Source organism: Malania oleifera, chromosome 2 (assembly GCF_029873635.1).
Source record: "Malania oleifera isolate guangnan ecotype guangnan chromosome 2, ASM2987363v1, whole genome shotgun sequence".
Lineage (NCBI taxonomy): Eukaryota > Viridiplantae > Streptophyta > Magnoliopsida > Santalales > Ximeniaceae > Malania > Malania oleifera.
In genome coordinates this window covers 94,907,398-94,919,728 of record NC_080418.1, presented here as the reverse complement: position 1 = coordinate 94,919,728, position 12,331 = coordinate 94,907,398, and the positions used below count along the sequence as shown (strand labels likewise).

At 36.5% G+C, this 12,331-nt stretch overlaps 1 protein-coding gene across 3 annotated transcripts; it reads right to left on the bottom strand.

Annotated features, from left to right (window-relative positions):
* Positions 1-9,895: 9,895 nt before the first annotated feature.
* On the bottom strand, positions 9,896-12,078 carry LOC131148632 (uncharacterized). Of its 3 annotated transcripts, none has more exons than XM_058098474.1 (3): positions 11,803-12,078; positions 11,516-11,619; positions 9,896-10,656 (listed from the first exon to the last, which is right to left on the bottom strand). In XM_058098474.1, exon 3 carries the CDS (start codon positions 10,605-10,607, stop codon positions 10,197-10,199), a length of 411 nt encoding a protein of 136 aa, XP_057954457.1. In that variant the 5' UTR covers positions 10,608-10,656; positions 11,516-11,619; positions 11,803-12,078; the 3' UTR covers positions 9,896-10,196. The 3 variants fall into 3 exon arrangements, with proteins under 3 accessions (XP_057954457.1, XP_057954456.1, XP_057954455.1); XM_058098473.1 differs by having other exon boundaries at positions 11,798-12,045; XM_058098472.1 differs by having other exon boundaries at positions 11,755-11,950.
* Between the last annotated feature and the right edge of the window lie 253 nt (positions 12,079-12,331).

Genomic DNA, 12,331 nt, shown 5'->3' with positions numbered 1-12,331 from the left:
AAGGCAAAGGAAGCACATATGCACCCATCCATGTAATGCCCCGAACCTGTCAGGTGGGGCTCTGGGTGTAATGAGACCATTCACATGTCTCTGATACCATTTACATAGTGAAAAATAATAAATAACTACCTCAAATAAAATACCAAGGTAATATCTATGTATCCCAAAAAGGTATATCCATTAACTCCATATTACAGCACCAACATTTAAAACATAAACTAAACATATGTATGTTCTTACGACCACCCAAAATTACCAAAATTCTAATCCCTACCCTGGAGCTTTCTAAGATCGATCACCTGAAGGACCTGAAAAAAAAAATATTAACAATTCGCTAAGATGAGACACTTTTCAGTAAGGATGGAATAAATTATAACAATGTGTGGTAGATGAGTTTTTAGTAAATATAAAATACAATCATTTATTAATCAACTGCAACTGACAATAGACATGCAGACTATACTCACACATATGCCATCATTATTTATCAACGAAGGCTCCCGATGATTAGGGAGATTACACACCCATACATGTAATGTCCCTTTGCTTTGATACCGTTTATAACCTCGACCGAATTAATTCAAGTGCGGCTACTACTGATACTTATCAGCGCACTTACCTTACTCAATAAGCCCTCGGACAGAGAGTTTTATTTCGCTATAATTATTTAAGCATTTAAATACATGTACATAAGCTCACATACATTTAACACATCCATATCCCAGAATCTGCATATACAATGCCACAGCACATCCACACAGGATACCACACATCCACACAGGATACTGCACATCCATGCAGGATACTACACATGTACTTCACACACTTTCACAATCACAACACACACTCACAACCCTGTTCATAGTAAATCGGTAAAATGAAATCCTCATTCCACTGCCAACGTTTCACCCTCTTTATATAAATGACCATATAATGACCTCCTCATGTCACTGCCAACGTTATATCACAACTTATATGAACCACAATACACTTCAATGACATAACCAATCATCTAGGAACATGAACGCATTCACCACAGTATTCACAAACAAACAATATTCACAAGCAGACAATATTCACAACCGAACAATTTTCATATTTAGTTAATTATGAAGGATTATTTTCATGCCACACAATTTTTCCAAAATATAAATTATAATAAAAAATCATTATTTTCAATTACCTAAACCTTTCAAAAAATCATACTTATATATATATATTTACATACTCAAATTTAATCAGTACACATTTAATAAAAAAAAAAAAACTTTTATAACTTATTCCCCTTACCTGATCCTCGAAGTTCTGCCTAAAGTAATGGAAAATAGAACCCTGTATTCCAAAAATCCTAACTAAATCAATTCAACCATAGAATGGCTAATATCCTAACATTTTCAAGTCCACATAAATTAAATAGCTAATAAATATTAAAAATAACTCTCTTACCCTAATTTGGGGTGGTGCCCAGGAACCCCAAATCATGAATCTATTTCGATTATCTTGGAGAGAATTGATCGTCAATTTTGCTGAATATTGGGAAGAAATTGAAGAGATAGAGTGGGTTTATCTTATCTCAGGAGTGGTGCCTATGATGTCTTAATCACAAATGCACTCTGATTAAAATATTGGTGGCCAAGATAGGAACCCAGTGGTATTTTCCGTTCTCCAGTCGGCCAAGAGTTCGCCGAGAAAATGAGGAGAGAGAAGGAGATAAGAGATGAGAGAGAGAGAGAGAGAGCGTGAGAGCCATGAGGGTGGGGGGCTTTTGGAATTGGAAATTTGATTCCAATTTGACAATGCTTCTTGAGCAAGCATCATAAAGTAACCTAATATTATATTATTTACTTTAATAAATATCTTACTATATTATATTAATATATATATATATGTATATACCAATAAGTTTATACCATTTTATTTTATTTATTTATTTATTTATTTCAATTTAAAAATAATAATTAATTAATTAATAACACTTCTTTTGGGTCGGGTTACTACATTCTCCCTTCAAAAGAATTTTGTCCTCAAAATTGGAATCAAATTTCCAATTCCAAAAGCCACCCCTCTCTCTCTCTCTCTCTCTCTCTCTCTCTCTCTCTCTCCTCATTTTTTCAGTGAATTCTTGGTTGATTGGAGAACGGAAAATACCATTTGGTTCTTATCTTGGCCACCAACATTTTAACTGGAGTAGATTTGTGATTAGGGTGTCGTAGGCACCACTCCTTGGATAAGGTAAACTCACTCTCTCATTTCAATTTCTTCCCAATATTTAGCTAAATTGACAATTGAAAACCATCACGTGGTTCTAGGAGCGATTCTCTCCAAGATAATCAGAGTAGATTTGTGATTTGGGGTTCCTGAGCATCACCCAAAACTAGGGTAAGAGAGTTGTTTTTAAGATTTATTAGCTATTTAATTTATGTGGACTTGGAAATGTTAGGATATTAGGCATTCTGAGGTTGAACTAATTTAGTTAAGATTTGTGGAATATAGGATTCTATTTTCCGTTCATTTTAGGCAGAACTTCAAGGATCAGGTAAGAGGAATAAGTTATAACAGTTTTTTTTTTTATTAATTGTGTATCGGTTAAATTCAAGTATGTAAATTTATATATATAAGTATGATTTTATGAACGATTTAAGCAATTGAAAATAATGATTTTTTATTATAATTTATATTTAGGAAAAATCGTGTGGCATGAAAATAACCCTTCATAATTAATTGGATATGAAAACTATTTGGTTGTGAATACTGTTTGCTTGTGAATACTGTCTGTTTGTGAATACGGTGGTGAATGTGTTCATGTGCCTGAATGATTGGTTATGTCATTGATGTGTATTGTGGTTCATATAAGTTTCGATATAACATTGATAGTGAAATGAGGAGGTCATTTAGAGATCAGCGTCATCCCTGGAAGAAAGTCGATAGTAAAATCTATCTTACGGTCGAGAGGCAACCTAGATAGTTTTTCTGAGAAAACATCTGAAAACTCCTTAACCACTTGTGTACTGACAAGTTTCAATTCATTTTTTATCACCTCCTTTACATAAGCCATAAACCCCTGACATCCATCCAGAAGTAGTCTTCTCGCCTGCATGGCTAACACTAACTGAGGTGGGGATTTCACCCGAGATCCTACAAATCTGAATTCTAACTTTCCTGGTGGTCTGAAAATCACCTCTTCCAGATGACAGTTGATACTAGCATGGTTCGTAGCCAGCCAGTCCATACCCAGAATTACATCGAATCCATACAAATCTAGCACAATTAGGTTAGTTAGTAATACTCTCTTATGAATTTCTACTAGGTAACCCTTGAACACCCTACGACACCTCATCACTAACCCTATCGGTGTTGCTACTGACAATTTAACATCTAATAACTGTGTCTCGACACCCAACAATTTAACATATCTCGCAGACACAAAAGAATGAGTGGCACCTGTATCAAATAAAACAATAACTTAATATGATAAAGTAGTAAAGGTACCTATCACGACGTCGTTTGCGGCCTCCCCATCTCCCGGTGTCAAAGCATAAACCCTCGCCAAGGCTACATTCCTCTGTTGGCCTCCACGAGGCACTTGATAACCTCCTCGGTGTGGTTTGGGAGCAGGTGCGGTAGCGGGTGGTTTAGGGAAATCTCGTACTAAATGTCTCGGTACACCGCAACAATAGCAGACGCCACTCCCTGCTCGACACTCTCCCAAGTGTCTCTTTCCACATGTCTGACAAGCTGGGTAGACTTGCATACCCTGAGTCTTATGACCTCTTATCTCTTGTCTTTGTCCCCTGCCATAATTACCTCTCTTCCACTCGTTCTGACTAGATCCCTGCTGATAGCCTAAAGGTGTAGTCCTCTACTTCTATCCTTGCTCCTCTGCAACCATCCATTCACCAACCTCAGCCACAGCTACTCTGTCTACCAACTCGGCAAAGTCCTGCACATTTAACACTACCATTTTCTTATAAATTTCTCACCCCAAACCTCTTTTAAACTGCCTCGCCTTCTTTGCCTCATTAGGGTATGATGTATGGGGCGAAGTGGGACAACTCTATAAACCTCACCGCATACTGTTGGACTGTTTGCTATCCCTAGTTCAAATTCAGGAACTCCTCCACTTTGGCCTCCCTGATAGTGACCAGAAAATATCTGTCGAAGAACAAATCTTTCAACCGGCACCAATTCATAGCTATAGGCACCACCCTTTGTTCCTCCAATAATTTGATTGCAGTCCACCATCTTTCAGCCTCTCTTGTCAGTTTATAGGTGGCAAATAAAACCCTCTTGTCCTCCGTGCACTATAGTACTGCCAAAACTTTCTTTATTTTTTGCATCCAGTTTTCGGCAACTATAGAACCTGCTCCTCCTGAAAATGTCGGATGATTCATCTTTGTGAATTTCTCTATTATGTACCTGTGCCCTACAAATGAGCCTCCCGTATCTTTTTAGCTCTGTGCAATCTCAGCCATGACCTGCTGAGTCACACTGCCCCTGAAGGCCCTACACCCACACTAGAGCTCGCATAAGCACTGCCACTACCCAAGTCCATCCTGAAGATAATGAACATAGCATAGGGACCCCATCCTTATAATTTACATATCTACCCAAAACTCATATTATTCCTCTACCTTGACATTCCTATCTTAATTCAAGATTCAGTCGTACACTTTAGAAACACAACCCTACAATAGTTTACTATGACTTTCTTGAAATCGTCACCCTCGGAAAGACACAAAAACCACCACGGAAGTCCTGCCTCCATTTGTAGAACTAAATCTCAAATCCTTTTCCTATACTCTGGTATTGTTTCCATTGCACTCTAAAGTCTACAGAACCTAGCAACCTAGGCTCTGATACCAAACTGTAACGACCTGCCTATTTTTTCATATATATTTTTTTCCCTTTTCCACGTAATAACATACATAATAATCTTGTTAAGTTGTCATAGTCGTGATCAACCTGGACCCATGGGTATGAGGGATATACCTGTCATATAACTCTAATACGTAAGTAGCGGAAAACATAAAATTACATGCATGTCATAAAACACTAGAAATCATACCAGAGTTCTACTGAATTTGTCATATACATATACATACATCCCAATAAGACCAAAAAGTATCCTAGGGTCATAATCACAAAAGCCCATATGACCCTATCTCATCTACTTACCCTTCTGAAAGGGTAGCTCGGTCAACTCCTACCATTACAGAGCTTTATCAGCCTTTATACCTAGATTTCCAGAAGTGTTTGTATGGTTGGGGTGAGACACCTCTCAGTAAGGGAGATAAACTAATATCAGTGTGTGGCAACATAAGTATTTTTTCGTGATATACATATAAACAATACATAAATCTTATCTGGTATAAACAGTTGTATCATATCTGAATAAAACATAATTTATCATAGCATAACTTAACATACTAAATTTCTATATTGCAAAATTATCTTATATAATCATATCATACTTGAATTATTACCAAGGATAGATACTTAGTTAGCTATTGTCATGTCTTACAGGCATGACAGGGTTGTGCGGCCCGAAGGTAGGACCTAGCAATGGCTGGCCAACCATGCTAAATCAAACATAGGTGTGTAAGTACGATGGGCCTGCTCCACCTGTGCCGAACTACCCGGGGAACTACGACACTCCCATAAAACCACATCGACTGTCATCTCCCACACTCTACATAAGATGTGTGGTAACACTAACATATTCATAACCGTGAACATATAACTACGGTACTGTGCTTCATAAAACTAAACTAAGTTATCTGGGTTCTGATAATATATAATACATTCCATATTAAAACATAATTGTTTCGTGATTCAGAGTAATATTTGACATAAATAAATTTCATGATTACTTACATATCATACATAATCATGGTGTCAATGTTGGCATAATTCATAACGTAAAAATCACGGCATTTACGTCGGCATAATCCATAACGTAATAAACATAAAATTCTTACACTGCTTATCATAATTTTAAAACCATAGTTCTGGTACTATTTTTAGGGTTTTTTTGAAAACTGCTATAACAAGCTTATCTGGGAAAACTCTTAATATTTTAATATAGCATAATTATCATGGAAATATTATACTCATGCTACACAAATGTACATAGCCTTATAAACTCATAATTTATTCTGAAATCATATTTCCATATAAAATGTGTTAAAATAATTTCCTTATACAACAACAGTATTCCCAAACATAATTCTTCATACATATTTTTCTGAAAATAAATGTTATTTAATTCATAATAATTTCATGAAAAATACTGACTTAATTTATCCCCTTACTTGACTTATTGAGAAGCACACAAAATATTCCAAACCTACACCCGTGTTTCCCCAGCTCAACACCCTGAAATTGCATTTTTCCCAACAACAATTTAATATTATATTATCTAAAACATTTTCCTTAGTCCAGAAATACCAAATACCTCAAAATAACCAACTTACCTAGATTTTGGGAAGGTGCCCAAGTTGGCCTAACCAACGAACTACTCCTGTAGATTTGAAGAAAATCTTCCTAGGAGTAGCTCAGCGGCTTCCGATCGTCGAACTGGCGAGAATTGAAGCTGGTAATGTAAAGAGAAGGAGGAGGGAACGAAACTTAGAGAGAGAGAGAGAGAGAGAGAGAGAGAGAGAGAGAGAGAAACTTGCTGCATGAAATTTCGCTAAAACCTCGAGGTTAGGTTATTTATAAAATACAGATTCGTCGACGAGTCCATGAAGGGAGTTTGTCGACGAACACTTACTCCTCGTCGACAAGTTTCAAGCCCTGAAAACAGCCTTCTGGGTAAATTCTCGTTGACGAGACACACGTCCACGTCGATGAGCCCAAGAAGCCTATTCGTCGACGAGCACTCTACACTCATCAATGAGACCCTGCTAAAACCCCTTTTTGAAAAATCATTTTCTCTCATTTCTTTTATTATTTAATTACTATAATTCTTCGGTTCTCTACATTCTCCCCTCCTTATAAAATTTTGACCTTGGAATTTACTATCTGTATTGAACACTATCATTTGAGGAAAATAGGTTACTTATTTTATTACTTACCCTCACTTGTGGTGGAGGAATATCGTGGTTACATTCAGAGTTCTAGGAGAATACAAATACGTAAAAAAAAAAAAAATGTTGGTGATGTAATATGGACTTAATGGATATACCTTTTTAAGATGTATAAATATTACTTTGGTATTTTATTTAAAGTAGTTATTTATTATTTTCTGCTACGTGAATGGTATCAAAGACGTGTGAATTCATAACATCTCAGACCCCACCTAGCGGGTTTGGGGCATTACAATCCAAATCCCGAACATAGGGTTCTTTACCAAGGATATACTCTGATAGCTCTTAGCTTCTTCCTCTACCCAACTTATAGTTTTCAATATATTTTAAGCAAGCCAAACATTTCTTTAAAAAAAATGAAAAAGGGGTGTATAAAGCCAATAAAATTGTAAAGATTCTCATGTGGACTCTTGAGCCTATCTAACTAGAAAAAGGTACTAAAAGGACGAACTAAGTTTGAAGAATTCAAGATTGCTCCCAAACCAATGTAGAATTCCTTAATATTCACCTTGGGTGCTTCTATAATAATTAGAACCATCAATACTAGAAAATTAGTAAATTAGTAATACATCATTACTCCTAACAAAATGAAAGTCTATCCACACATATCTCCATCCTCATCCCATCGAATCATCTATTCCTCTCATCCTTCATGTCTGTCAAGTTTCAAAATAACCGTTTGTCTCATCCTTCATGTCTGTCAAGTTTCAAAATAACAACGGTAGAACGGCTAATGTATGTGTTCAAAACATTGAGGTAGTGCCTAACCTAGCGCTACCTCGTCATAAATCAGTTTGCTTGGGAAATAAGAACATAAGAAGCCCAAATTTTCATGTGAGCCTCCAAGATCAAACTAACTCCTTAACAATGTGGATTTGTGCAAGTTATGTCTCTAGAGACTCGCACAAGCTTATAACTTATGTTTTAAGGTTACAAGTTTATTGCTTGGCTTTGGTAATTAAATGTCATCTAAACTGCATATCAATAATAAGTTTCATCCACCCCCAGGGTGTGATTCAGATGGTAGTGCGGGCTGCGAGAGTGCCTTTCACGAGATCAAGTGTTCAAACCCTCCTGGGTTCGTTTCTGCCCCTGGACTCCTGAATTTACCCTCATTTTGGAGTTATGGGGTCAACTTCAAAGAGCGCAGGATTAGTCACGTGGACCGTAAAACGGACACGTGGATAATCGGTGCGTAATCCAAAAAAAAAATAATAAGTTTCATCCGTATTAAGAATATAACTTCCTTTCTCAAGCAGGAAATCGTACTTAATTTTTTTTTTTTTAAATATATAGCATTAACACATTCATTGTAGTTTAAAACTGCAGCAGAAAGAAGCAACGCATTTTGTCCTTCTGAAGTGCAGGCATACATCATAGCTTCAGAAGAAAAATAAAGGGGAAATTATAAAGAAAAGATCTCTAATACACTTCTGAAGAATGGATCTTGACTACAACTGCCATTAGTATTCAAGAAACTGTAATCAAATTTACTTAGGTAGCGTTTAGAAGCATGAATTTTGGAGTTTGGATTTGAATTTGTGTTGATTTGAACAAAGCACAATATAATTTTGCATTGACTCCCTTCTAAATCGACAAAAAACCCAAATTCGAGGTCTGAATTCCATGCTCCCAAATGCAGGGTCAGTTCATAATATATCTAAACCATAAAAAACAACTGTAAAGAATTTTCATAATCAAAATGCTGAATTACTACACAACTACCATGACATTCATCAATGCGTATTAAAAGGTCAGACTCAAGAATTTTTAGGACTCCAAATGTATGACTACAACGTTTTCTTTTTTCCCAAAAAGTCTCAATTTTTATAGTTGGCAAGTCCAGCATCTTGCGAGTGTAGAAGGCAGATAATCTGGAAACAGAGCAAATAACAAAGCCAGAAGGATGCCTCAGTGTCTCATGAAAACCTCACACCTTGGAAATGTGGGCCACATGTTAAATCTCAAGGTTGCACCTTCAGGCATTCTTACTCCACTTGGCCTCAAAGCCAGTGAAAAAATATATGCCTCAAAACTTATGGCCATTAAGCAATAGGCAAAACTTGAGAGCCAAATTCCAGAATTCTAAACTTATCCTGTTGGTTGAATTTGACTTGCAATCACATGTCTCATGCAGAAAACCATTGGACATATCCTCTCTACAAGGATCAGGTCTACCAAAATTTTTCATGCATGGAGAAATCCCTTGGATGTTTACCTGAATGCTTGCTTCTCATCTACATAACTAGTAGCCAAAGAAAGGGTGAAAGTACAAATCTGAACTGTACACAATGTAAGACAAATGCTTGTAAAGGCAAAATGCATTGATTGGCAGGCATGTCTTTGACATGGCTACCCCCTTTAGTTAGAAAAAAGGTCTAGGTATTTCCAATCTAATCCAGTAAATTAAAGAGTGATCCTATAAGATACTAGATATCAACTATCAACCACCTGGAGGGAAGAGAGATCAGAAATGCAAGCCTGAGTGCCTGACTATGAAAGTACAGAATAAGATTGCTAAATACAAAATATAACAACATGCCAAAAGCTATGGAGTGGGTCGCGGATTGATAGTCCAAATAATCCAAACAACAATGACAATAAACATTGGAACAATAAATCTTTCACCAAATCAATTTCCAAATACCTATAACTACCTATAACTCTTTTGTGCCTTGCTGGAGATGTTAAAAATAAGAACATCCAAATTAGGGCAGAAAATAAAAGAGGAAATTAAGCACAACAATAAACTGAAAAAAACAATATTTGCTGTTCTACCAACAAACAAAGAAAACTAAGACATTGTAGAAAATCACAAAGGAGAAGGCAATTAGTTAAACATGGTGTGCAAACTTCTAATACAAGATATGGCAAAAATATGAAATATAAGAGGGTTTAGGAAGATTACCATATGCAAAATCGCTTCCAAACCTCCCAATTAAATAAAAATGGAAATAAAGAAAGAGATTACCAAAAAAAGGGAACATGAAACAAAAGAACATTATGAAACTAGAGATTTGATAGACTTCACTCCCACTTGCGTGAAATATCTAGCGATATAATGAGGAAGAAATCCTTTTTGGTAGCTAAACACAACTTCACTTGCAGTTAACACTTAACACCTGCTTCAGCAGCTCGACGTGGCTTGCTTTTGCGCCTGCTCCCATTATGACGAAATCCATTGGTCTTATTTGAGTCATCAGTGCTTGATCTGGTTCCATTTCCATTCTCCTCTTTGACTGAATCAGTTTTCTCTTTTGCCTGTGACTGCCGCTTCCTTTTCTTTCCATTTTCTGCTGCAGCCAAACTTTTTGTCTCTTTGCTCGATATACCAGCTTTTGCAATCTCACTGTTTTCCTCTTCTAATTTTTCAGCTTCTTCTTCATCAATCTCATCCTTTAGGGGCTTCTGCGGCCTCCCCCTTCTCTTTTGAGCTGGAATTTTTTCTTCCTCACCACTGCCAGGATCCTCAGGATTGGAGACAGTTAACTTCTTCCCTTTACCTCTACCTCTACCCATAGCCTCAAAACTCCAAAAAAGAAATATCTCGGATGATTAAAGAAAATCTCTGCCAAAGAAAGAAAGAAATTATGGGGCATGATCTGATATAAACACCGCTACAACAACTCGTGATAAGAAAAAACAGTCCATTTTCTATAAACAAAATTACATGAGGATGGGACATTTTAAGTCTTTCAATGGTCCATTCAAATGAAATCATCCTGTGGTTTACAAATGTCATAAGAGTTGCTGACTGATTTCATGTCATTTTTACAAAATTTATTAGTTGCTTGTATCAAGAACTAGGCTTGGTACTCACTTTATCATTGCAAGCGCTGTATTTCCTTAGGTTTAGCATTCATAAAATGCCATTTTTTCAATATAAAATCGATCTAAAATCATCTGCATAGCTAAGAAAAATAACGCAGAGAAGCATGGCCGCGAAAATCAATGACATCATAGATAAATATAAACACGCACACCCATACACACAAGAGATGTTAAAAGCCTTAAAGGTTAAAACCCAATCAACAAAAGAAGACAGATTAGATTATTCTCAACATTTGAAACCAATCACCAACAATCTAGAAACTGAAAGTATTAGAAAAACATACCACCCCTACCAAAAAACTCTGAACAAAGGAAAGGAGCATATGAAGGGCAAACAACAAACGAATCTATCAAACTAATGCAAAACTAAGATCTATAACAAAACATGAAAATTTCAATACAGAAATGATACAAGTCCAAATCTTTGTTAGTTTCTCTCAAACCAAGTACAAAGGCAAGTAAAATGAAAGCAAATAGGAGAACTAAACAAACAATCAAACTACAAATAATACAAACATCAGAAATAAAATCAACATCTTTCCATAAGATATTCTTGAGAGATAGAGAGAGAGGGGGAGAAAGAGAAATGAACAAACCTTGCGTGCATTCGCTAAACCCATTAGCCTGAATCCCTCAAAGCGAATGGAGAGAATCAAGAAAGAGGAAAGCCGCAGATGGGTTCGTCTCTGTTGGTGGATTCCTACAGAAAAAGAAGCAAAACAGAGATTTCAATAGCAAAAACTGTGATCTAGAAAACAACTACAGGGAACCCAGATCAAGAAAACAGCAGAAGCAGAACAGAGACATAAAAGCAGAGACAGAGATTCGAACAGACCAAGGATTAGTAGTGTGTAAAACATAAAATAGGTGGAGCGTGCCTCACAGAAAATCCAAGGAGAGATGAACCAGAAGACTCAGAGAGGCGGGGAGAGCTGAAGGGCGTCAAGCGTGAAGAGATATTTATTGATTCTGATTGGCTTTGGCTCCTTCAGTCTTTTCATCTTTTGCAAGTCCGTAATCTGTTCTGTTATTCAATAAATGACTTAAAATGTTCAATATAAGTTTAAACAAATTATTATTATTATTTAAAAAAAAAAAAAACAGAGAAAGAAAGAGAGAGAGCAGCTGCAATATGCCCAGAGCCAAAACACTCAGATCTGAGACCCACAACTGGTGGGCCTGGATACTGATAAGATAAAAGAAAAAGCCCAACATGAGCCCAAATAGGAGATAGGGTTGGAATTTCTCTAGTGGAGTTGGGTTTTTTTTTTTTTTTAATAACATGAGAACTTCAGTCACCACTGCGTCACATTAGACACTATGGTGCAGTATAAATTCAGCGTATGAAATGTCGTCTATTGATGCACCCCTACTAATTCACCAGCATAATGCCTTAAAGGGAAATTGAACCA